General features: G+C 29.9%; 1 protein-coding gene across 2 annotated transcripts in view; it reads right to left on the bottom strand.

Moving 5' to 3' along the window:
- Nucleotides 1–519: 519 nt before the first annotated feature.
- LOC129965945 (katanin p80 WD40 repeat-containing subunit B1-like) overlaps nucleotides 520–27835 on the bottom strand; it is a 178601-nt gene continuing 151285 nt past the window's right edge. Inside the window, exons 13-17 of one of the 2 annotated variants that reach the window (XM_056080248.1) lie at nucleotides 15680–15844; nucleotides 14682–14758; nucleotides 8519–8593; nucleotides 2115–2231; nucleotides 520–777 (exon numbers count right to left, since the gene is read on the bottom strand). In XM_056080248.1, coding sequence (XP_055936223.1) covers nucleotides 642–777; nucleotides 2115–2231; nucleotides 8519–8593; nucleotides 14682–14758; nucleotides 15680–15844 — 570 coding nt within the window. In that variant the 3' untranslated portion in view covers nucleotides 520–641. Of the gene's footprint in view, nucleotides 778–2114; nucleotides 2232–8518; nucleotides 8594–13734; nucleotides 13802–14681; nucleotides 14759–15679; nucleotides 15845–27835 lie in introns of those variants that run through there. The other variant, XR_008784246.1, reaches the window with a different exon arrangement.

The raw sequence follows: 27835 nt of genomic DNA, 5'->3' as shown, positions 1-27835 counted from the left end.
TGAGATTATTTACCGGAGTACAATTTACAGAAGAACCGTCACAGGGAAAATTTAATTCACATAGAAGATATAAATCTTTTTTATAAAATATCGATCCTTTGTATGGTCTCGCTACGAGTTATAGTGGACTGTTTTGGCGGACACATCTGTGAATTTTTATTCAGCATACGTGGTTAATAAAATTCAGTGTGAACTTTATTAGTGACTCTACTATTATCCAAACAGAAAAGGATTTATTTAGAAGCATTTATAGTATTAAGATATATAAAGAAATGTACTATTCAAATCAATATAAATTGATAATTTTTTTTTTGTTCAAACGTAGTGAGTAATAGATGGTATGATATTGAACATTATGAATGGTTCTGTTAATGTAAACCCTTGTTTTTGAAACCTTTAGACTCATTCTTTTTTTTAAACATTTAAATTGAGGTAGGTTAGCAATAAATTTAAAATAAAACTGAATCACATCACAATTCCTGACCAAATTAGAAACATATTTCACTAAAGAAACCTAAACGAGTTTGATACATTTTATTATAAAAACCAGTTTTATTTGTGGATTATACATCCAGGTATAGAAAATTATAACGTTTTTGTCTTAAACAAAAACTATTAGACGGATGGAATGGCAGCCTCACTCATTGATCGAGTGTTTGCAACATCTGATAGAGTTCGCCGAACAATTTCCCAAGCTGTCCTTCAGCCGATTGTCTTTGTAGTACGACAGATCGTAGTGCTATCAGGTGGCTGAAGCATACTCGGCATTTCTTGTATCTACGGAAAAATAATAAATAGCAAGCAGGCATTACATCACCATGTAACTGTAAAGAAAATTTTTACATTTCGCAGTCAATTCTTATTCAGTCAGGGTTGTAACAAACAAAACACAGTATTCTGAAAAAATGGCTCCTGTAAAAAGGAAAGCTACATATGAGATTCAAGCTGTTCCTTTCTCACAGCAAGGTTTAGGTTTTCACATAACACGACTTAAAAAAATTGCTTAATATTCTGGCAATAGTAGTAAGTAATAAAATTTTTAGTACCATTATTTTTATGAAACTGAGAACATTAGTTTAATTTAATATGGTTTCTATATAATATGGAATGTATCCATATTTAAGGAAGATTAAATATGTCATTTATCCAACGTTTGAAGACTATATTTAAATTTTCAGTTCAACAATTGGAATGTAAGAAGATAACGATTTCTTATCAGCTGATGAATTATGTTAAAAGGAATAAAAATTAAAAAAAAAAAAAAAACGAAAAGAAAAAAGAACACGATGTCCTGGAGTTTGGCATATCGTTAAATTTAAGACAAACTGTGCTATTCACAGTTTTTTTTTATTATTGTTATTTGGAAAGTTACAGAATAAAAACAGTTCAAATAAATCAGAAAAGCATAACTCAGTAGTAAAAAATTGAAAGATGGATGTATTAATGCGATTTGAGAAAAAAATAAGTTAAATTTTCAAATGTAAAAAAAACAAAAACAACAACAACCGCCAATGGTTTTTAGAAAGTCCGAAAGTTGGATTGAGGATTTTCACCCACTAAATCTTGTCGACCTAAAACAGATAAATGAAAATGTATCATATATTCAGATATAAAATTAGGATATTGGAGAAAGAAATTAGACAAAGAAGTTGACAATTTTAGTAATTGATTGGGAGCTCTTTCTCCAAACAATTTACTATTATCGTTCTCCAGCCGTATCTGCCAATCGATTTATCTATATCATATTTCTGGATAAAATTGATCATATATTTACAAATGATACAACAAAATGCAGTTTATTATCAATTTGGATGTTCCATAGCTCTTTCCATTTTGCGTTGAAATATCAGGAAAGGAAGTTCGAAAAGCAAAGACTTGACTTCGCAGCAGTGTGTAAATTCATTGCCTTGGATTTCAATATAGCTGGGGACCTAACAAAATATTATATCGAAACCTGCTTTTCAATGATGATAATTGTTTCACAACTCGTTCAATAATCGGAATATACTAGGTCATAATTGTAGGAAAATATACACCAGTACATGTAAATAAATAAATAAATAAATAAAAAGGAAACAAATTGCCACTGCATACAATTTGAAGATGAAAGTTACCTTTCTTCTCTCGAGATGTCAATTCCTATTCCTTTGGGAGCTGAAATGTTAATTTTGATCACTTGAGAGAAGTTTTTCATGATTAACTTCAGAGTCATGCATCCGATGGTGATGTATCTAGACAAAGCCAGAATGTAAACAAATTAATATTGGGAAAAAACACACATAAATAAAAATTGGGAAAAACACATAAAAATAAAAATTATTCAGATAATAATGATGCTAAATTGACAGTTGTGATTTTGACGGCAAATAATTCACATCTATTTCACATTCATATCTTTAGAAAATAATATTTAAATCAGTAACGGGATAAACATCATAAAGTCAATAAAATATTTTTTCGGAATTTTTTTCTTTCCAAATTTATTTTATAAATCTGAGTTTTAACTTATGCGTTATCATTAGTAAGAAAAAGTTTAATGTTCATGTCATCCTCATCTTATATCTTGTGTTACTCCGTAATGTACTAATGTTTCATCCTTTATTCTTCAATATGTGCTATGAATTTCAAAATTAAACTGACTGACTATGCCACGCTGTTATGAATAGTTTTAATGGCTCTAACCTCATTTGTTTGCAAATGCCTAATTTAATAATTCGTGAGCCGACATCCTGGCCTAGAGGTAGCGCGTCTTCCCCGTGATCTAGGCATTCCGGGTTCGACTCCTGGTTCGGGCATGGTTGTTCTCTTCCTTGTGTTCTCTGTGTGAGGTGCGTAAATCACCTTCCCTGTAAAAAGGGGTTGTGCAAGCGTGTGTGTGTGCTATTTGAGCTTGAAGTCAGACTTCTGCCTTCGGGTGCTCAGAGGTCTTTATCCTCAGAAGCTACTGCTCAAATTTTTCATAAAAATAGTCACACGATAAAAAAACAACAACAATTCTTGAGTTAAAAACTCAGTACAAAAGGAAAGTGTGGTTATTGGGAAAGGGGACTTTGTTGATCAAAGCCAAATTAGACATCTTAGTAAAAACGGACTCCACTTTAATAATACAGAGTCCTAATAATTAAGGTTCCACTTTGTAACAGCGTTAATAAAAAAAATTTACACGGAAAAGGTTATCAAACTTCGTAAGAATTTGCAAAAAGTCACGGGGTTTTATTTTCTGCATTTTGAACAGTGTCTTTTTGCATGTTAGGAAGAATGTTAAGGTATATAGGTATATTTTTCAATTATATTGCAGGTACATATTTTAATTCCAGCAAATCGCGTATGTTATCAACATAAACAATGGCTTGAGATAAACACATAATCAGTGGGATATATCAGGCCTGGTGATTGAATTAGCCAAAGAATGGGGAAATGACGGCTTTTAATCTGAAGTAATGTAACTATTTGATTCGCGCATCTACATGAAGGGGAAGCTTGTCCTGCATAAAATTTGTGGTAGCTAAAATGTCAAGTTGTAGAAATTCAAGTATCATTAAACACCTTAGTATCGACTTTAAGCAATCAGCAGTACGAATGTTAATCAAGGACTGAGCCTTCGATTCTCTTCCACGAAAAATTGTCCAGTTAGAACAATGAATACCAACAACAATCGGTAATTTAAAAGAAATTCCATTTAATTGAGTAGATAACAAGAGATTTTTTTTAACCCATATCTGTACGTTATGATTGTTGACATTCGCTATTAGGTAAAAATAAGCTTCATCCGTTCACAAGATGTACCTTGGCCAATATTTGTAAATACTATTGCAAACAGTAGCATTAACAGCTACTGGTAATATGTTGAATTTTTTCTTTTCGTTTTGTAGATTTTTTTCTTCCTTTATTTTGCAAAAAATTAAATCCCATATTTTTCTGTAAACAATTACTAGAATTGATAATATTTTGCCCAATAGTTTTTCTCTAATGGCGTGATGGAAAAAGTGTAAATTTAACTAGAAAGATCCTGTGTATGGAGATAAATAGCTTTCCCGGAAAAATTTTATTTGAAATTCGACTATATTTACATATTCCCGCAGAAAATATTTTAGCTGCAAATCTGATCACAATGAGAAATTCGCCGCTGAAGCGCACATCTTTCAGAAAGTTTTTAAGTAAAACAAGACATGATATATAATCTCTTTTATTAGTTTCATATTCATCAGTGTTTTGGTGTCTTCATCTTTTACACCCACTAGTTGGCATGGCATTGTAAACTTTATTTGATAAAAATAGTTGACGCTTTTGAACTTTTGAAATTGTTTGCGTTGATATTTTGAATTATCTAAATTCAACAAAAACTAATTAAAAAAATATATAGAGTACATAAAAACCCCATTAAAAATGAGACTTTTTTATTCTCTATATTTGGTTAAATTTGTTCTGTTATTTAAAACCCTTGGTACTTGTTGATACTTACGTACCTTACGATAAATTGCCAAAAAAAAACATTGCCAAATGAAGTCAACCGAGATAAATCATCAACAAATGAAACCTTAATGCAATCTATCATCTTTGCGTACGTAATTTTAGCATCTTATATAAAATGGAGCCGACAAATAAATTAGGGATCGTAAATATCAGCAAGTATCAAACCTTCTTCTCTCTATCATAAATTTAATGATTATAAACAGAATAGAAAAAAAACCTAATTAATTTACCCAATAACTGTTCTCAATTAGTAACTGCAATAATGGTAAACAGATTAATTGGTTTTCAGGTAAACTGCAAATTTGTTATCGTAATTTTGCACTGTTTTTAACTCTAATTTCGTAAATTTCAAATGTAGCTATAAAAAATTTCTTTCGTTTTGCGCTTATAAATTGCGCTGCAGCCGTGGTTGTAACACTGAATAAAATGGTATTTATTGTTTGGCAGACACAAAAAAAGAAATTATCTTTAAGTAAGAATCGGAGTGTTTCCATCTCTAAAATAGATAAGAAATACAATCAAATAGGGCATGAATCTTAATAAGTATTAAAACAACATCAGAAAGAGTGGGAAATATAGTTTTTTTCTAAGGCAGAAATATTTTGGCCATAGAAGACCAATGTTGATCAGTTATATTTTTTACGAGCTTCACTATACGTACACACACATTCGAGAAGACTTATCCCGATGTTTTACTCTTACAAACGCAATTAGTAGTTTCCAAAATTAATACATCTGAAATCTGAAGTGAGAAGAATTGATTATATTAGTGAATTACCTATCAATTTTTATCGTTGAATTGATTTTGGAGACTTGGCGGTTGGATTTGGCAACAAATACTTATTTGAGAAATGCTAAGTCTCGAGGATTGGTTAAGCTTGGTTCTCGAGATATGGGGAAATTTCTTGAAGTTTCGATACCTCGGCTTGTCAAACAATTGCTCTGAAATTTAATTTTAAATTTGGACGTGGGTATTCAGTGTGGTAAAGCTAAGAAAATTTTGCGATATCTGCAATTTTTTTATTCCATACTTTTTAATTTTTTGCGATTAAGTTTTGAATTATATGCGCATACTTTATCACACAACTTAATTTGTGACATTTCCTGTAAAAATTGTCAGAAAATTAAATTATTTAAATCTAAGAAACCAGTGACATCATTTGAACCATCTTTTTATTATGTAGAAAACCAGTATACGATGTAACGCTATTTTCCTGATTTCAAATACTGCTTACTTTAGATAAATTAATTCATGATAGTTAACATTCAAAGATTAAAAATATTATATTAAGACTAAATTCTCAAAAAAAAAGCAATTTTTTTGCCGTTAAGTTTCCCAAAGAGATTCTTACGAATATCCAGACGATTTTCTTTTTCTTATTTTCTGCTAAATCTTATTAGATAAGGAAGTATAATCACATTTTTTAGAAGGAAAATTAATTAAGTTCAAAAGAATGGAGTCCAGGAAATTTTATGGTATTGTCAAGACATAATTTATGCATACAGAAATGAAATTAGCCAGGCGTTTAAAAAGAAAAGAAATAGATTGAATTTAATTATTCCTTACCAACGTGGTTGAGCTTCATTTGCCATCTAAGACAACTAATTGGATCAGAAAAATCGTTTTCACTCTACGAATGATTAATCTTTCTCAGATTTTTATTAAGATAGGAAGAAAAATAGGCAATTTTTTAAATATCTTTAGTGAAAATAATTACTTTATTAGTCATAAGGTTTTTAGAGCTGCTGTAAGAGATAGTTAAAATGTAATAACTATTTTTTTTTTCTGTCTAGGACATTTTTGTTGTAAAAAGATCTGGGTATGATAAAAAGAAGGAAAGAATATTTTTGCAGACTAAATTTGAAGTGCTCCTTAGTTTTGTTTATAAACAAGAAATATATTTTTTCTCATTTATTATATTAAGAAAAATTTCATACTTCTAAAATCAATAATTTGTCTAATAACGTCATTTAGATAACAAAATATGACATATAAAAACTATCTGGCAATTTTCCTAAAATAACTATGAATAAACATACAATTTCCAGAGAAATGGATATAAAAATGGAAATCTATACATAAAACTGTGCGAAAACAATGAGTTCTACAGCAAGAGTTTTTTGCATACTTACCACTTCATGGTTTCAAGATATCCTACTCGAATTAGTTAATTTATTGGACAGTTGAGAGAGTAGATTTTTTTTGTCATTTATTTTGTCAGAATTTTTCAAAACCAGCTTGGTTTTAAAGAGTTAATTTTTACAATTTTTAACAGCAATTATGATATATGATGTTTTTACAGTTAATAAAATAGGAATAGCCAGGAATTTTTGTACTGATATATGATTACAAATCGCACTGTAAATTCCTGAAATGCACATATATTTCAAAGGAAGGAAATCAGTGGATTTTTTCCCCTCAAGATTTATTATGTATTGCATTAGAAAAAAAATATAATATCTTTTTTATTTTTTAAACAATTTTATTTAACCTGACTTGATTCGTGTTGCAAATATGGCTTTTTGCAATCGAATATGCATTCACTTTACAGATGAGCTATAAAATTTTTTTTATAGTTTAATGCTTAGTATTTTTAGTATATTTTAAAATACTTATTAAATATACTTATTATTACAGTATATTAAGTTATAAATAATTATTTTATAAGTTTAAGTATATTTTGATGTACTTTAATGTACTGAAAATAAAAGTTTCTTTTTTCTAATGCATTGTATTCCTAAAATCTGATTTTATTAAATTTATTTTTATGATCTGTTGAATATGGGATTTCTGAAAAGTATTCTGTCATGTAATTTTGAACTTCTTATTTAAAACTTTATGAGCACTCTTATTGAGATGGCAAAAATATTTTTAATAAAGCGGAAACATATTGATTGTTTTTATTGTTGTAAAAGCAATGTTTTAGTTAAAAATAGGTAAAGTTTTTGTAACAAAAAATGTAAATAATCCAAAATAGTGAATGTCAGTAATCTGAAAGATAGATAGATAGATATTTTTATTGTGTAAGAATTATGATGTTGCTTTGAGAATCGGGTTTGTGCTGTTAGAAGAAATTGATCCGAATAATTAAGACTTTGTGACATCGAAGATTATCGATTAAGAAATAAAAAAACATTAGAAATTCAAAAAGTTTGAGGTTAGATTATGGAATGCCGCAATCTATTTTTAACTCTGATAGCATTAATGAAAATAGTTTTGTCTAAAAATTATAGCATGAAGATTAGTCGACTTTAAAAAAAATATTTCAAATAGTTAAACTCATCTGTGTATTTCCTATGACCAACTACAGTTTAAAGATCCAGTTATAGGTAATAAAAATTTATACTGCATTGTAAAAACGTTCCCAAATTATAATTTGTGGTAGAAGATTTCAATTTCTTTTGTTCGGCACATAAGAAAACAAATTGCAATTGCATCATCGTTTTCACCTCTAATTTCATAAAGGCTAGAGATATGACATTGAAAGAGATTGAAAGAGTAAGTAACTAGTATGATCTTCCCTACGAGATATTACGTATATAATTTTGCCAATTGCAATGGAATGCTTGAATTCAGTAGTCTTCATATACAGAAGTACAGTAAGAAAGAGTTCATGTACAGTAAGAAAGGGACGGTGCAAATACAGACACTTATAAACTCCAAAGGTCTATATTTATCTTTAAATATCACAACTCATAATAAAATTTGATTTAAAGTAATACATAGATTAAAAATAAATGTAAGTTAATTGTTGAAAATAACTTATCAATCTCTAACATCTAAGAGATTGCATATATATATATATATATATATATATATATATATATATATATATATATATATATATTTAAAAAGCAGGTTGATTTGATATTTAGGATTCATGAGCATTTAAAGTGTCCAGAATCATATTATTCAATTAATAGAATATTTGACACCGCTACGATTTATATTAGATCTACCTTATAAATTTGTTCTGTTCATAGACATATTTTTGTATAGACTTTTAAAATGCAAAATTTTAATTATTCGAAGTAAGCAGCTTACGTCTCATATTTGCTCTTCAGAAGATCACAGATAACTGGCAGAAGTAGTTGGCACATATCTAGAGTCCATGACGATCTGAAAATAATAGAAAAGAGTCAGAATCGGAAACGACGACAGAATTTTGAAAACTTAAAGAATGATCTTTATCAGCATACATTTAATTTTTATAATTCAGTATGTAAAATTAAATATCTTTGTTAGGTTCAGTGAGTTGCATTCTTAAGTTTGTTAGAAAAACTTTTACATTGAAATTTTCAAATTTTATTTTGGAAAGCCTATTTAAAAAACTAAATCAAGGAGAACGATTTTGAAATGGAAATATTGGACTAAAAGAGTTGGTCTAAATGATAAAAGAATAGAATTTTTGAAAAAAATCGTTAAGCCTAGTTTTTATGTGAGTTCTTTTTATAGCATACAATATAAATTCTATAATAATTACATATATCTGATAATCGCATATAGCAGGACGTGCCTTTTATAACAGAATTTATATTAAATGCCATAAAGCAAGATATTGTGAAGAAAAGTATTATCTGTATATAAAGAGAAGTTTATCGTTGATCTTATTTTTTGTAGTATAGAACTTACTGAAATTTTGTGATCTAATCATATTTACGAGGGTCAATAACAATCAAAGAACAAAATATAATAATTGGATTTAGAGATTATAAACATAAGACAAAAAAACAAAACAAATAAAAGAAATTAAATTAAAATTTTATCTATGGTAATTAAACTTAAATAAAAAAATGACAAAGAATTTTGAAATGGAAAAAAAGAAATTTATTGTGAAAATGAATTAATTTCTTAAATATTTAAATAACAGGTTAAATTTGCTTATTTATCGCAATTGCAAACGATAAGTTAATTAAGTTCAACAGTTTAAAGCATTTTATTTATTTAAAAAAAAAATCTTTTTCATATAATAAATTAGAATTTATTAAAGCAACTATTATTTTCCTTGAAAAAAGAACTCATTCTAAATAAATAAATAAAAATCAATAAATAAATGCTATTATGATATTATTTTATCTTTAATAAAATGATGATGAGTTTTTATTTTGTGCTCTCTTTTCAAATTTTATCCAATGCTAAAGAAAACCGATTAAAATAATAATTGGTTTATTGATGAAAATTCTTTATTTTTCTTTTATTCAATTGCTCCGGAGGTTTACTGGCATAATAATCTTTTAGGCGAAAATGAGTTAATTCCTATTAAAGAAGATTACATATAAGCTTGCAGTTAAAATTTTTAAGAAAAATGTACTTATCAAACGACATTGTTGGAATCAGGTAAATTGTCTAATTTAGAGTGAAAGTTTTTTTCCCAGTTTTACATCAAAAGCAATTAAACAGAGAGGCGGAAACGGATGCATTTAACATATGAAAGAGATTGAAGAAATTCTTAAGTTTATTGAAGGACTAATTAATTTTGAACCAATTAAAAGTCTTATACACTTGTTAGCTTGTGAATATTAAAAAACAATGTTTTTTTTTTCGATAACAATAAAAATCTCTCAATATTTAAACCAGCAAGTTAATATGTTAATATATTAAAAAACATGTTATATAATATTGTACAATTGCATATAATATTGTAAATCTTTACTAATGCCCTGTCATATTAAAACATTGGTTTTGTCTGCAATTAGAAATATTAAAAAAATATTTATAATGTCAGATGGCAACTTATGTGCATTGCACTAGTGAATCCAAAAATATTGTATAATATCTTTAAACGGAAGGATATGAAGTGGAATGGATTTTCTGTTTTATAATTTAACTAAGGTTTGACGGTTTTCAAACCCGGTTTTAAAAAACAGGTTTTTTAAAGTAAATTTGTCACATTTGAAAACCGGTTTTCCTAAACACCTGGATATTTTTTTTCCCTCAAAAAACAAACAAACAAATGTTTTGAATTTTATCGGTTGGGACCGATTCGTCTAGAGCCGAAGGCTTAGGCGACGAGATACCAATTTATTAACAAGAAAAGGTATATCTGAAATTCTGTTAAATGAACTAAAAAAAATTTAACACTGAAAAGCTTGAAATTATTATATGCTTTAAAAGAATAAATTCAAGAAAGAAGTATAATTAGCAACTCTTTTGCTGTATTTGCACATTTCTAGTTCAGCGAAGAAATCTAGTGTACTTTTTTTAGCTTCAAAAACCGAAATTATTGAGTTATCTGGAAAGATACTGTCTAGAATGTTTCCGAATTCTTATGTGGAAACCAATTCTGATGAAGAACAAACCGAAGAAACTATTCATCAGAGTAATGTTTTTTTTAAAAAGAAGCCATGGAAAAATCAATTCAAAAGTTTCTAAAAGATCCTGAAGAAAAACTTAAAAATCCAAAGACACTGAAAGCTGAATTTTCATTATTTGAGTCAACGAATAAAAGAACAAAAAACTTAGGTTTGTTATTTGATGCCATGAAAATTATAAAACCAAGCTCAGTAGCTAGTGAACGAGTATTTTCAATTTCAGACAATATTGTGTCGAAAATAAGAACAAGCCTTAGCCACGGTTCAGTGGATATATTTTTAAAAATTCTATTTTCTTAGGAAAAATTAAAATTAGTAAAAATAATATAAATATTATTTGAAATTTTTGTTTGAGTTTTCATTATTTTGTGTAAGTAATATGTATATGTAATTCTTAATTTTTTTATATTTTGACTTTGACATTGATTTTGATTTTTTTTATTTTATATAAATTAAACAAAATATTTTTCCCTATTCTTTTTTTTTTTCACAAAAATTCGAAACCAGGCTAAAAACGGTTTTTGGAAATATTGAATTCAAAAACCGTTTTTTTTTTTTTTGTATAAACCCTAAATTTAACAGAAATAGGAGATTTTTTAACAGCAATGAGCATGGATGTATAGCATAAAAATAATCTTTAACTAGATTCATTAATAAAAATCTGCAGAATAATATTATCAGTTTTTTTTTATATCAAAGCAAAGATTTCTTATTACAGTGTTATCCATAAAACTTATCAAATCACCTTATTTTGATATAAATGAGGGTTTTAAGAAGTTCTTCGATAGACCGAAGAAATTTCCGAAATTTCGGTCTCTTACAAATCAAGATTCTAAGAAACCTTTTTAGGGTGTAAGGGTTTTTGAAATTTCGGGCTGAAATCCAAGCGAAGTCGCGTACACCAGGTTTTTCTGATTTAACATTAGCAATAAAAATTAATAAAAGAAGCCATTTAGATACAAAACACTTAATTTGTTGAAAACGGATTAATTTTCCTAAATTAGATAATTTAATCACGTGCAGCAGTGTTTTTGGTACGAAAAACAGCAACGGCATGGCCTACCATCATCATAAATTGCTACAAATAATCGAAAAAGAAAATGTCTACACAATTAAAACTGCGATTTTTTTTTTAAAGTTAATTTCTTTTTGCATCGCTTTTATGACATTGCACAACTAATGCAATTATTGGCAATGTTTTTTAACAATTGTTTGCGAGTTTTTAGACAGAAAATATTTAGCTTATTTTTGAAAACTTTTGAAGGCAGAACTTTTTTTTTAATTTATGATCAGTTAATGGATGAGAACGAGAAATATTTTCCTCGCTGAAATGTGTCAGTCGTAGAAAAAGTTAATACGTCCACGTAACTGCATGTGAAACAGTTTTACTTCAGTTTGAGTGCATACATAAGTGATAAAACGGCATTAAAATTTCAGCTTAATGTTTTTTAAAACAGTAATAGACTAAAAAAATGACATGGCTTTTCAAAAATTCTAAAAAATCATTTGATACCGAAGAGCTTTGGAAAATTAATTTTTGATCTTTCTGTACTTGCGATGTTTCGGTTTCTAAGAATTTTTTATTTTAAGATTTTTTTTGTGGGGTGGGGTTCTCATAATCCGAAGATCACATTTTTGGAAATATGATTGTTTTCTTCTGAAAACGTTCATTCATATACTTTTTGAAAATTGTTATGAAGTTTGATATGTCGTCTTCAGGACAAATTTATGGATTTCTGTCGGATTTTCAAAGAAAAAAAAATACAGGAAGTCTGTCTGTCTGGCAGTCCAAGTGCAAGTGCACACGATAATTATACAATTAAATGAATAGAATTTGGCACACAGACTTAGCATTTGGAATGCAAATTAGCGTTATATTTTAGACAAATTCGACAGGAGGTTGACCGTCTATCGCTCTGTACATTCTGATGGATGTAAACTTAATAACTTAGATAAATGAAATTTGGAGTGTGTGAATAAAGAGGAGCCCAAAATACATAATTAGTTTTCTTCGCTGTACTATGTAACTAGGAACCGCTTATGTGTGGAATTCTTAAGAAAGAAATATGAGCATTCATGGCGTTCACTATTCTGTCTAATGTCTTGCATTTTTTGGTAGAGAAATTACACTTTTGTGAAGTAATATGTGGGGGGAACCGCTTTCCCAGATTTTTACATCATTGGGTATTAAATCTATAATCAGTACAAGAAGAGAATAAGGAATTAAAATAATGAAGCATATGCTGCATTATTATTATTATATTACGTTATATTATTTATGCATTATTTTGATCATTTTATGAAATATATGAATTGAATCCAGAACTACATAGATTTATTCTGTCCAAAGTTTGTTAGAATATAACATTTTAATTTTAAAACCAGAAATCAAATGTAATATTCCTTTATGGTTGCAGTTTTCTACCATCTAGTATATATAAAATCAAAGACCAAAGAAGGAAATACACGGTCATTTAGATGACGAATTTGATCTAAACTTTTTTTTATAGATCTGCTAATTTTGTTATAAGATCCTAAGATGAATTTTATTCATTTAATTTCTGAATTTTTTTAGTTATTATGTCCACATGCACTCATAATGTTAAATAGGTTAATTTCTCAAGGAGGAATTTCTTGAAAATTTTAAAGAAATTTATAATTTTATGAAAAAAATATCATATTAAACCTCATGTTTTTAGTTCGTTCAATTTCTTTTTAAATATCGTTTTAACAAGCAGACGGAACGAACGACAAATAGATAGACTGCCAAAAAAGTTTATTTGGACTAAAAGCGAAGAAGCATGTCTGTAATGTAGATGTTTGAAGATAATGATACTTTTCTTTTATGTATGTTGCCTTCGGAAATAAAAATGAATACAGGAAAATTAAAAAAATTAATGGTTAATTATAGAGAGCATTTGAATAAGACGTTTATGATTTACAACTTACCAAAAGAATGAGCAATATTTCCCAATTTTTTTGTTGCAGACATTTTTCATTTCAAAAAAGTTTCCAGCTATAAGATAAAACTGCAATGAAGATTCATTGCATTCATTCATTTTATCAGCTGAACATAGAAAAAGAAAAGACAGATATAGTCAGTCCTTTTTAACGTTTAGCCCTTTAAAAATCGAATTGGTTTCGTCGCTATTAAGAGGCAAGTACCTAATTGCCTGAAATCATTCGAATCATCTTTATAGAATTCAATTGTAACAATAATTAAATTGATGGGTCCCGAAGAAACATCCTAGCATATTCCAAAATAAAGATGCTGTCACTTGTTCTAGAGCATAAAAATTGTGGAACTAGGGCAAAACTGTGAACTCCTCAAGTGTTCAGATTTTTATTTACAAAGTTCTATCTATTTTATATTTTAAAGTATGGTGGAGAAAACCGAGTTGACATTTTGGATGGCTCTTTTTTGACTCACTGAAGCCAAAATTTGACGCAGAATACGTTTTAGTAAAAAGATCTCCCACCAAATTTTGTTTATCTAATTCATTCAGCAATTTTAACGACAGTAGATAAATTCTTTGTTTAATTAACTTAAAATCTGAAATATATGGACATTCAAAACATTAAAATTGCATATCAAATCCTATATATCTTGCTCCTTGCGTTTTGAGGTTACCACGTTAATTTGAATTCTTATAGGCATACAAATAAATTTTCTTTGATTGGATTTCATTCAAAAATTTGTCAGAAATCCATAAAGTTAGTGTCTGGTCATCATGCTAATTTTTATCGTTATAGAGTGCTCATTTTAAGCTATCCAGAATTATTTTCTTAAAATATAAAATAGCGCAATTAAATATATGCATCAGATACTTTTTTGATATAGAAAATCATAAGTATCGCAAATATGGAATGACAAAAAAATTCATTGAACAACTTACGGTTTTGTAATCAGTAACGTTAAAATATCCACCAAAATAGCTGAATCACTCATGTGGATAGCAGATGTTAATCCTGCCTGTAAAAGGAATTAAAGATAAGGTCTATTATCTTGCATAATATTTATATAAAAATGAACTAAACGCGTGCAACCTTTAAAGCTCTAAATAATTTTTTGTGATAAAAATGAACACATGTATTCATAAAATGAAGATATATAAAGATACTTTAAAATCATAATATAACCAAGATAATGGCTTCTAAATAAAACTGTATTGGACGTGATTTTTATCATATATACATATTTTTAAATTCAAAAGAAGGTTTATGTAATTGTAAAAATTTTCTGCATTTATTATTTATATGCTGAAAATGTCGAATTCAATAAGGAAGAACGGAAGGTAAGCAGAAGTAGACTAATGTCAAAATAATATCTTTTGAATATTTTTTCAGTCCAAATTGTTACATTACATTGTAATGTAACAAAATGAATAACAAAATAAAACCTTTATTGAAAAACGAAGAACCTAATTGGAAACAAAACAATTTTAAATCTTTGGGAGAAAGCATTCAATTGTGAAAACTTGTGGGTAAATTTAAAATTTGCACCTAAAAATAGGCATACGGAAGTAATAGAAATGTAATGCGATTTCGATTTGCAGGAAAAGTGAAATCATGACAGTTGCAAATATTTTCCTAAAAGATTTAACAATTCTTTCGGGATTCTTCTATAGCCGAAAGTAGTTTATAAAATATGCAGATGCTTTCCATTGTTTAAGGGAAAGCTTCTGTAGGATATAGAATTATGTAGGATTAGCTATGATCTTTAATTTAATAGAGTAGTAACAACATATAATATTATTTTTTTCGAAATTTTTTATTTCAAATATATAAGAATTTTAAATTTTTCCAATTGTTTATATAAAGAATATCAAATAGCAGGGGGGAAAAGGTTTATTTGGTTGCTGTATTTTACCATTTTTAAACTTAAAACGCTTACAAGCGGTCCTTCTGTTTTCCATATCCTCATCACCGACTGCAAATACTTCTTGCGATGACCTAACACCTTCACCATCGATTCGTGACCCCGGTAGATAGAGGATATTGCTTCAGCATCCGATACCTCAAGGGACCCATATCCACTCTTAGCTGAATCTGTATTTCTCTGAAAATAAAATAGATTTGTGAGCGATATCGATTCAGTTGATAGAATAATTAAAAGAATGGATTGCAACTGTTCATTTTATATAGGCAAAGTTAAAAAGTAAAATGGCATACAAAATTTAAATGATTTTTTTGTTTCATTTAGATTCTTGCAAATACAAAAATAATGCTAATATCAGTGGATTTAGCGTCAGCGGATTAAGTGTAAAAGTGATATGCTGATCTTCATTCTTTAAGACCAATATATCAAGAAATAAAACCATTTTATTCCGTCACCCCTCTCTTTATCTAGGATAGATTAAAAGACATATGTGCCACAATGGCAATGACGTAGCAGATTCCAAAGTATATCTTTATCCAGCTTAAAAAGATTAATACTCACTTGGGCGACAATGGTAAAGAAGTAGAAAATTCTTTAAAAAGCAGAGTGAGTTTATCATTTACTTCCTCCATACAATGCCCAGCTTCAAGAAATTTCCCTAAATTATACTCAAAACATTTAATCTGCGGTGATGGCAAAGAAAAATATACCAAGACTCAAATGGAAGAAATATTTATAAATCCTACCAAAAGGTTTCTTTATCCATCCTCATGGAAAGATAAAATCATTGCAAAGGCTCATTATGGCCTGTTCCACTCATATACAAGTGGTTCAGCATTGAACATTTTGATTAATGTGACAGCGAGGCCGTGGGCGATCTGTATCGTTATACTACTGTGGTGAATAGCATATAAGCCAGTAACAGCGCTTCTACCCGGACAGCAGTTTTGGTAAAATCGAATCGTTACTAGACTGCTAACCTAAAGGTCCCAGGTTCTATCCTCGCGCATCGCAATCCGCTAAACTACTATCTGCATTCTCACCATTTTTTTACTTTAGTAAATTCGCTCAGTCATGGGAGGGAAAAAACACCGTCAGAGATCAAAATAAGAAACTCAGTGCAACTTTCCCAGAATAACGAATATCTGCTGTACCTAAATCAAAGCCTAGAACAATTCATTTGTATAATCTTTTTTTTTTTTTTTGTATAATCGCTCTTCTCCAAGCAGAATTAAGCTTTTCATCAAATTCCTTCAACTTATTGTTTCTTACGAAACACAATTTATTTTCTATATTTGTATTGTGTACTTTACAGTATGAGTATTTTGTGTATCCCAATGTAGCCTTTAACACTCTTTTTTTCAATAACTGTTTTCGCATGTACCAATCAACTGACAGGGAACCCTAAAGAACGAAAAGGGCTTACAACAAAATATAAATAAATAAATAAACAATGAAGCTATCTGAACTGATCGTTAAAGAATTCACATAATCCATTTGTTTATTTATGATTGTTTAATTGTTTTTTTTAAATTTGAATTTAATCGTTGCATATTGGAAAAGAAACTCGGATGATTGACGTATCAGCTGACTTGAAGAAACTTAATTTTGATGAGTGTAGTGAGCACCACTTTTGCTTATTCTTTCTCCGTTTGAAAATAAGACTATGGTTCCTTCAATTATCTGATGTGCATTATTCGAGTTTCCTTCCATAATGCAACTGTGCATTTCAAATTTATAGAAACCTGTTACCTCATAATCTTATCCACTTCTTGAATCGCCTTCAAGTGTCTGATGGTCAAGTGTTTCAAATCAACGCCGCACTCAACAAACTAACTTTTATTCAAAATACCTATAATCATTTATATCCACCCAAAACAATATATTATAGTTTAGGTAAATGCACGGGCTTTGTTATAAAAAATAACGGTATAAGATGTCAAATTGATGAAGACATGTGCTTTATAGAAGCCGATGATTTAGGATGATTGCATACATATACATCGAATCAAAAGTTTTCGCCCTTAGACTATTTCGACTATTTCTATGAAAAGAAGCATTTTTCAATGAAGAAGTATTTTGCTCCGTAGTACTGAGAAAAGTATAGAGTATGCATTTTGGACTTCCTACTCTTGGTCGATTTGATGAGAAAATTTTATTTGAGTCTACAACTTGCAGGTCAAGAAACATTGCAAAATCCATATTTATCTCGAGTTTTAGTCAAATAGCCACGAAGAGCCTCAAAATAGGGAAATTACATAACAGCAATTTTAATGCTTCAAGTTGTAGAATGACCATCGAAAATAGATCATTGTATAGATTTTTTTTTTTTTTTAGTTTGAGCAAAAATTCCCAAATTTTATTTAACTGCATGATGCAGGGAAGAAAACAACTAACAAAAATTGCGGTCAATATTTGAATTATTTTTTGAAAAATTCCGAGGAAGAAAAGCAGTATCGTCGAATAATACTTGTAAATATTTTTCTATCCTCCCATGTTAACTGACCTAAACATTTCTAACCTAGAACTTTGTTCTACAATTTCAGTTGATATTATATTTTCGAAAAACTATTGAAAATGGAATTCCTATTCTAGAAGTTTGTTCTACAAATTCAGTTGGTAATATAATTTTTTTAAGGTGTCAAAATTTAAATTTGACGTTAATATTTTGTGTTAATTAATTTGCCTGAATGTATTTTCTGGTGACCGAAGCCAAGCACATTCCACTTACAAACCTTATCTGTCAAAAACCTGCCATTGAAAAATAAGAGTTTTTCAAACTTGACATTCTTCGAGCTAAAAATAGATGAACATTGAAGCTTGTTACGGTATAGGTAATAAATCTGAATTCGACTACAAAAATAAATATATGTCTAAGCATAATAGATTTTTAGCTACAAATTCTTGCAATCGAGTGAAAACTATATTCACTCTGTAATTCAGAGGTAGATTTTAGTTTGCTATCAATACAAGTTTAAAGCTCAATTTACAGATAAAATTCTGAGTGAATGGTAAGATACCTTTTCATTCAGATAATCTTATATTCATTTTTCACAAGCTGTTCTTTGTAAGCAACTAGCAGAAAAACATCGAATAACAAAAATGGAAGTTTCTATGGCATCCATTTGACAGTTACAATCCATCACCTGCAGGGTTTTTTGTCTCAGCATACTTTCTCCTCACTCCATTTGAAGATGAAAAGAACTGGGGCTTCTGCTTTCAAGTAAGGAGTTTTCAATCATTGACGGTTCATTTCCGATGTTCCTTTGCTGCAGCAGACCATGATGCAGTTGTTTCAGAAGAAAAGGTTTCACTCGGAAGGTTTCGGAAAAAGCTGCTTTGATTGTAATAGAACAGGCATTAGTTATTGAAATGGAAGAAACAAAGAGTTTTGTTCTCGAAATGTCCTTTTGAGCAAACTAAACCTATTTGTTTTCTCTTGTTTTTATTTTTTGGATAACATCAGAAGAGAAACAACTCAACTTTTTTATAGTTTCTGTCGAGTTTGATTTCGAGTCTGATTTTTGGAGTTCCAGACATGAAAAAAGTCATATCTTCTCTTCGGAATTTGACAAAAAATTATGCTTTTAATAAAGCGATAAATGATAAAATAATAAAAAATTAAAACATAGAACTAAACAGAAGAATGTCTTATATGATGTAAACACATGAATTATTTTAAATAAAATAAGTTTACAAAAAGAAGGAAAGCAAAAATAAGTTTCCTAATTTGAATGGCTCAGCTTAAAAGTTATTTTATTCGTTGAACTGTAGATGAATGTTTATGTAAGAGTAAATAATCAGTTCATATTCATTTAATAAACCTCAACTCAGCTGAGATGATTTCCGAATAATATCTTATATGATGTTTCTTTAAAAAAACAAATTTAAGTTTTTTTCTTAAGCAGACGGGAAATTGTATTGCTTGGACACAAGAAACTGCGTCCTTCATTTATTGTCGCATTTTAACTTATTATTTTTTTCATTTTTATTATCAGGACCCGAGTGACAGATATTGTTTCACAATATTATACAATATTGTGAGATATTATATTATATACTTTAATATTCAGCAATATTATACAATCCTGTGTATATTGTTTAATACTATACAATATTTTTCAATATATATGTGTGCTATTAGAGGAGAGAAGTTTCTATTTCCTAGATGGAAACATTTCAATTACAGATTTAACTCACGTGCATATAAAAAAATAAATCGTTTGGAATTCTGTATTAATCATTAAAATATTTTTATTTAGTTCTGTGTTTTTTAATACTATGAATGCAAACAAGTTGTTATTATATTGAACCAAAGGAAGGTTTTTTTTGCATCACATAGATTTATTTATGTTCATAGGCAGGTATCGTATCACTGTACAATGCAATGTGCAATTAGATGATTAGCATTGGAAGGTGTTCTATTGAAAGTCTACGAAAATAATATATGAAAATTTCTATGCCGTTGTATGAAGATACATTACTTCGGATTTCTTTTCATTCCTGTTCTGAAAGCTATTTACTGACATTCATCTGTGCCTCAAACCATAATACTGTGTTTATTTAAGTCTATCATCTTGAGGCTTTGTATTTGGTTTTTAAGTTTATAATTCTACTTCCCATATATATTAATATGCATTTTAAGGTAACAAAATTTCAATATATTTTTCTATTTCAATGTTAGGAATTTTTTTTTCGGTTTACGCATTATTATTCAAATAGAAATTCATTTTTAAAATTTTTTTTCGGTTGAGGATGACCATCACTCCGTACTTGAAAAGTAAATCAAGGAGAGAAGAAAAACGATAACAGAAAAAAAAATCTCTCATTAATTTTGAAATGCATATAATACCAGTGAAGTAGCGACGGTAACAGGTACCAAGGATATTAAATAACCTTTTTATCATCAGTGGTTTAACAAGAGTAATTGGCATTCGTACCGAGTATCATACATATATCCCTCATCATATTTCACCTTGGGTACGAGATAATGTTTAGTTTCCTTGGAACTTCCTAAGACTAATGCCTGGTGGATTTGTACCCTCCTACCCTACTGTTGCTACAAAATTGTACAATATTGAATATTTAAACGTTTGCTAAAGAATTTCAATTAACAAATATTTTTAAATAATAAGCAAGATACAGCACAAATAGACATTGAATTATAACAAGATTATAAAATAAATCTTGAGAACAATAAAATTTCTTATATTTAGAGAAAGGTCACTTTTCACACAGGAAGTTAAGATTCAAGTCTCCATTGATAGAATATAAACTATTCGTTGTTAATTACAACTAATCATGTCAGATGCAAGAATTGAAAATATCATAGTTTGAGCCGTTAATCGTTAGTTATTATTAACAAACGTTCGTCAGCAAATTTTAGGCATTCAAAATATACCCACAATAAAAGATAATAAAGTATTATTGCGAACTTAGCCATAAATTCTTAATTTTATGAGTGAAAATTATAAAAATGAATCTCAGTAAATAGAATTAGTTCTATGCAGAATATTGAAAAGTAAAATACATCTTAAAATGAATTGACTGTACTATTATTTCGTCAAGTTAAATTTATATCTTAAACTGTTAAGTTTTACAAGGTAGAGAAGCTCGATGTATCTGCAATTTTTACTCTAAAGACAAATCCATTAAAAAGAGAAAAAGAAAGTAAAAAAACTTTTAACCCTATATTCAAAGTCCAGGTGTTTGAAAAGTTGCTGGAACAGAGAACGAACTGCATTTAGTAGCCTGTATTGGTACAGCCGCCCATAGTTTGTAGAGAATTTTGATTAAGCGAATCTTATAACTAACTGTCGATTTACATTACGCACGTTACTTTACGCGTGAATTTAGAACGCTGTCTGGTTCCAAGGTACTATCAAAAGAGTCTGTCTGGTATAGTAATTATAAACAATAGTTGTGGTAATAGCTGAATATTTCAGCTTATTTTAAACAGAAATTTGTGAATCTATTGGCAGTAGCATTAAAAGAAATAAATGTCAAGTAATGATTGGATGTTTTATAGGCCAGTTTTTATCAGGATAGTTTGAAGAGAATGAATAGTGAAATGTATGGAACTTTTTAAAATAACTATAATTATGAAAAATAATTTTTTTAAATAATAAGAACAGAATTATATGATTCAAAAACCATGCATAACGATGAAGATTAAAATAAAAATATTAAATGGTAGTTCTTGAAATATCAAGATATAATTCAATTTATCTTATTAAATAAGATATTAAAAAACTGTGAAAACATAAATAATTAAAATTTCTTTTCAAGTTTTAAGTAATTTTATGTGTGATTTCAAGACAAGTTTTCATCATTTGAATGGTATTTTAGAAACCAGTATTTCATATCTGATCGCGCTACAGATTGTACTGGAAATATAAAAGTTAAATTATTTATTTAAATTATGGTAATATCATCAACCTTTTTTGTTTCATTCAACAAAGAATAATTTTCTTTTGCCAAAAAAAGAGTGTTACGGAAGAATACAGATTAGAGTTTAATTTTCGAAGGTCGTTTAGATGCATTCTACAGCAGCAGGATGAAACAAATTAATTAAAGCAGAATAGAATTTTTAATAAGAAGAAAAGATATTAAACTGATGAAAATAAAATCAATTAAAAATGAAGGAATTGCCGCATATAAGTGGAATAATTACCAAAAATTCGCCATCATTTTTATATTAAAATTTTCTATCATTATTTGTATAGAAATTCTATTCCTAGACTAATAAGTTTGATGTTAGAGTACCAATTAGGGTAGAACAGGTATAATCTAGACTACTTGAAGAATTTGATAACTTCATGTTTTAAAGAAATCAACCAAGAACACCTTTGAAACTTGTCATCAACCAAAGCGAAATTTTAATGAGAATTCCGAGGATTGTAGAAGGAACATTCTGACAAACTTTTTAAAAACGAATCTAAATTGACCCACTTCATCCTCTGTTGATTAAATTTTTCCCAAGATGAAGCAGCACAAATTCTCTTCAAAATATATTTTATGGGTCCAAAAGGACATTTTATGAAGAAAAAAAACATGACTTATTCTTAAATACATCTTTTCAAAAATATTTCCAATGTATGGTTTGATAAAGATTTTAAACTGACATTGCATTTTTACAAATTATGGGAAGATGCATATACAGAGTTCCTAATTTTATCACCTATCTCCCTCAATTTTTAAACGATCACAGCCTAAGCATAAAGATGATGTCTAAATATAGTAAAAAGACTATGCACTACTCGAAGAGGTTACTTACAACACCATCTATGAGCAAATTTTGGAACTATGTGTCCAGTCTCGTAAACGATGAAAAGTACGAAGAAAAAGTCAAATAGAAAGTTGTAGAGTATTCTTAATTTAGAATGAAAAAATACTTTGCTCATATTAATACTCAGAATTGATCACGATTTCGAACATTGCCATGTCATAAAGTGTTAAAGTAATTGAGGCATTTCCCTGTCTTTAGAATCATTTATTTATATTGTTCAAAATGTTCTCCGCTAGCTGCTATACACATTTGCACTCGAGACTGGGTTTCTTGCTCCAGATTATGCATCAGGGCTGGTATTATGGAAGCACAAGCATCAGCAATGCGTTATCGAAGATCCTGCAATGTTGGCGGAATTGTCGCATATGCTTGCCCTTTTATGTCTACAAAGAAGAAGATCAAGTCAAGAAAGCGCACGGGAAAGGATACTCTACGGAACCACCACACCCAACGAATTTTGAAATGCCTTCAGCATGTGCTGCTTAATTAAGTATACCATTTCTTAAAAAGCATGCCTCATCCTTCCGTACTATGTCTGCCAGGAATATTATGTCCATATTGTGCTGAATGCAGATTATATGCATTTCCCCTGCATCCCAACACAGACTCGTATTCAGTCCTTAAGGTGATTTTGTTTCTTGCTTCACTCGCGTTTCACGACGCATAGTTTTGATAATAATAAAAAAAAAACTAATTATTATTTTTTACATTTGATTTTGAGTATCAATACAAGCAAAGTATCTTTTAGTACTATAAGATGTGTGCTCTACAACTTTCTATCTGATTTTTTTAATCTATCTTTCGCAAGTACGAAATAAAACCGCTAATTCCAAAAGTTGCCAGTACATGACGTTGTAAGTTATCTCATCGAGTAGTTTTACTAGATCTAGATACCAACTTTATGGATTAAGCTATAACTGTTTAGAAGTTAAGGGTGTGTGTTACGGATATAATTTGGAACCCTATATATTTAGGATCTTGTCGGACTCCACAGTTTGGGAGCATCTATTGAAACATATTAATAAGTAATTTAAATTACCTTTTATCAATCATAATCATACTGTAGGTAAAATAAATTTTTGCAGCTTATATTATAATTTTCTTTTACTAAGCGTTACATACTTTTTCGATCCCTCGGATATTCCTATGGTGATTTTGGATGTAATTTTTTTATATAGGAAAATTATTATTCAAAAAAAGTTTATTAATCCTGGGGTTTTAAATCATTTTTCAGAAGTTCTTCTGATAACAACAATTTTGATAAATTGTGGGATTTAAAATGCTTGTTTTCTCAATCCATTATTAATAATATCATAGATGTGGAAATTTGGGAGGCAGATAATTTAATTTTTTCTTTAAGCTGAAGCTATTAAAAAGCCTTAAATAAAGTGGATAGCAATTTCTTTGCTAATTTTTCAGCATTCATAATAAAATATATAAAGAGAACTGCGATATGTAAGGAAAAATAGATATTGTGGATGAAGTGTAGTTTTGTGTGCCCCCGAGTTTGTCGCTAATATGGTAACCCTAATGCTATTTTGTTAACTACGTTTTACAGTGGTTGAGTTGTATATGAACTGCAACTATTTTATAAAAAATGTTAAATTAAAAATAATAAAAAGTATCAATTAAAGATTTTAATTTAGTTCTGTATTATAATTAAAAGTTTTTTATTGCTAATAACTCACTGTAATGTTATTTTGAATGTGAATACGAAAAAAAAATATTTATTCTTTTGCAATAATTAATAGTCGGTATGCATTTTAGAAATTGTCTGAATTACTAATTTAAGAAATCGTTTGCAATGGAATTCCTTGCGCTTTTCGAAATTCTTTTTCTGATCTGACGATTTCCTTGATAATTCGTTATGTCGCTAATTGCTCAAGAACGAATGTGTGGTGAATGGGATGGCAGGAAATAGTTTGAACCTGCAGAATGGATGAAGATTGAATGGCATATATATACACACTGGTGTGCAAAACTTAAGCAACAATGTAAGTTTTAAATAGGTAGCCATGAAATTGCAGAAAAGGGGTTATTGTGATCAGTACAATGAACACACAATTAAGTAGAAAGGTGATGAGTATGCAAATGTCAGGAACAAAACATCATAGGCGACGTGAGTGTACGCAAAACGCGTAAGTGATTCTCAAAGCCAGTTGATTTAGAAAAAGGTAGGGACACGATTTCAACCCAGTGACATCATGGAAAGATACGACTAGGGCTGTCCAGGAGTTGTCGTCGGGGAGGCATTATGCTAAACGGGCGGACTGAACTCCACATTTTCGACAGAATTTCTGTGACTGAAGATCGCTATTGTAAGGAAGTAATCCTTCCTCATGTGCGTCTGTTCCGTGGTGTTATAGGACCAGAATTTGTTTTTATGGATGACAATGCACGACCATACCTGACTGCTGATGTTCAGAAACTACTGGAAATTGAAGATATCCCTCGAATTTATTGGCTAGCATTCTCTCCTGATTTAAATCTCATAGAACATGTGTGGCATGCTTTGGGGAGACGCCTAGCACGATTACATCCTCCGAGGAACACCCAACAACTGAAGCAGATTCTGATAATGGAATGGGTACTTTTACCTCAAAAACTGTTGGACAATCTGGTGCTGAGTATGCAGAAATGGTGCGAAGCAACCATTGCAATAAGGAAAGGGCATATTCCATACTAAGGAACATCTGCTTGTTGTTCTTCCTCTTGGACAAACAATCATGTGTAGAGGTACTATGAACTCAATAAAGCCTTTTTTGTTTGACTCCATACTATATGCATTATATAGATTTTTGCGCAACTATGCTTTCGCCATCGTTTAGGTACAAAATGCTGTCTCTTATTTCTGAATTTCATGTCTCAGATGATTTCTCGTGGAGTTATGGCAAAAAAAGCGCATACTGTTTTTTGATCATCAGCGTATATTGTTGTATATACCCTTTGTATATGCGTGTATGTTGTATATATATATTGTTACAAATGTGTAATTTTGTTTTCCAGCACATATAGTGTCATCATAAGAAAGACTGATTTACAGCATCCGTATTGGATGCTGCCGCATGCCGAGCCAGTGATCACAGAGCTTGACAAATTTTGCGACCATTTGGTAAGGTGGCGAAGAATTTGGCGACAAAATGGATAATACTCGAAACTTCCTGAATTTTGTCGATCCGTCCATTAGGAACCAAGATACGCTTGATTGGTCTAGAAGCTGCTAGCTCCACCTCCCGAGAAATATAAAAGGCCGGCACTCTCAAGCTGTGGGTTGTGTGTCGAGTAGTCGTAGTCGCCGACAAGTGAGTCTTCGAGAGAATGACGAAGAAACATCGAATTACCAGCTTTGTTTGGAGCGAGTACTGAACTGCTGTGTGCCGAATCCTGTTGTCTACTGTGGTGGCAGGGTCGTATATTGTGTAGCAGTTGTAAGAAGTAGTGAGTCGGCAGCTAAAGGGAGAGAATACAGTGAGAAGTTCAACCGTTTGGAGAGTCCGTAGAGTGAAGCTCCGAGGATTTCCTCTCCTGCTGAATTCTGTCTAGCCGCTTCGTGTGCTGGGACGATTACTACTTGTGGGCTACTGTCTGCTGTAGCGTGCTGCTGTGTGCTGTCATGTGTTCGTCTCGGCTGTAAATATTTGTCGACTGTGTATTCGTCGTCTTTGTGTACTCGTGTCTCTCGTATTAATAAACGTCGTTGTGTTTCTACTGATGCTTGCTGATTGTGTTTTCATACCATACACACCCTATCAAAGCGAACCCGACGGCAGAAGAGGAATATGGGAAAAGGTTGCTTGTTTGAAATTTTGTGTGAAGAACGGTTTGATTACTGCTTCCTTCGTTCTTTCTTTTCTTTTGATTATGCAATGTTCGTGTTATCCACACAGTCCTTATGTTCAATGATCTAGCGAAGTTATTAAGATCCCGCTCCCGCTGCTAGCAAAGCCACAGGATGCTTTTTTTAAAGTTAAAAAATTCTGCTCGGTGCATTCTTCAGATGCCGAAGGCATCGCATGCTCTAAATTTTACTCTCTACACAATAGACCGGCGCAGCCGGTTTGAAAAGCTTCTTTATTTCAAATTGTTAAGATAAACAGCGATAGTGATACCAAAGATTAAAAAAAGAATAATAAATCTCGGATAAAACAATACTTATCAGTAAAGATCGTAATTTTAAAGCAGAAAGTGGTAACCGTAATTGTTTTGCAGAAGTATTTTTTATTTTTATTTTGTATGCCATCTTTATTGGCGACCTGGCATCCTTGGCGCAGCAAGGGACACACTAAATGACACTTTTACCGAAATTTTTATATCTAGAAATTGCTTTTTAATTTCATATCTGCCATTGATAAATTTGCATCTAAGTTCAAAATAACAACAGAGGCTTCCCACATTTATGAAATTTTATCTATCCAAATAGTTGCGCTTTTAGATTATCATATACACATATACTCAAGCAGATTGATAGACAGTTGATCCATCAATGGATTTTGTCAAAAATTTAATTGATGGTCGGCAATTTAATAATAAAAACCTTATAACTTATTTTAACTAGATTGTCGAGGATTTTAATGATTCTGTTTACAAATACAAATACACCAGATTTCCACTAGATTAATTTTGTTCCGAGTTTGACAAAAATATACAATTTTTTTTAATGGACTGAATACCAGATTTTTATCTTTTCTGGAGAGTCTCTTATTGAATTGTTGAATTATGGTTATATATCGAACAATCGACAGTCAAATAGACGTCATTTGAAAAAATGTATCCGAAAATGTCTAAAATTGCAGGTTCGTTAAATTTTTGAAATCGAATGCAATACTTTTTTCGTAAATAATTATATATAAGAAAATAGAACCCCATTTATATAAACAAAACGC

This window comes from Argiope bruennichi, chromosome 4 (assembly GCF_947563725.1).
Source record: "Argiope bruennichi chromosome 4, qqArgBrue1.1, whole genome shotgun sequence".
NCBI classification, from domain to species: domain Eukaryota; kingdom Metazoa; phylum Arthropoda; class Arachnida; order Araneae; family Araneidae; genus Argiope; species Argiope bruennichi.
Note: the sequence above shows the minus strand (reverse complement) of the source record. Positions and strands in the feature narration are given on the sequence as shown.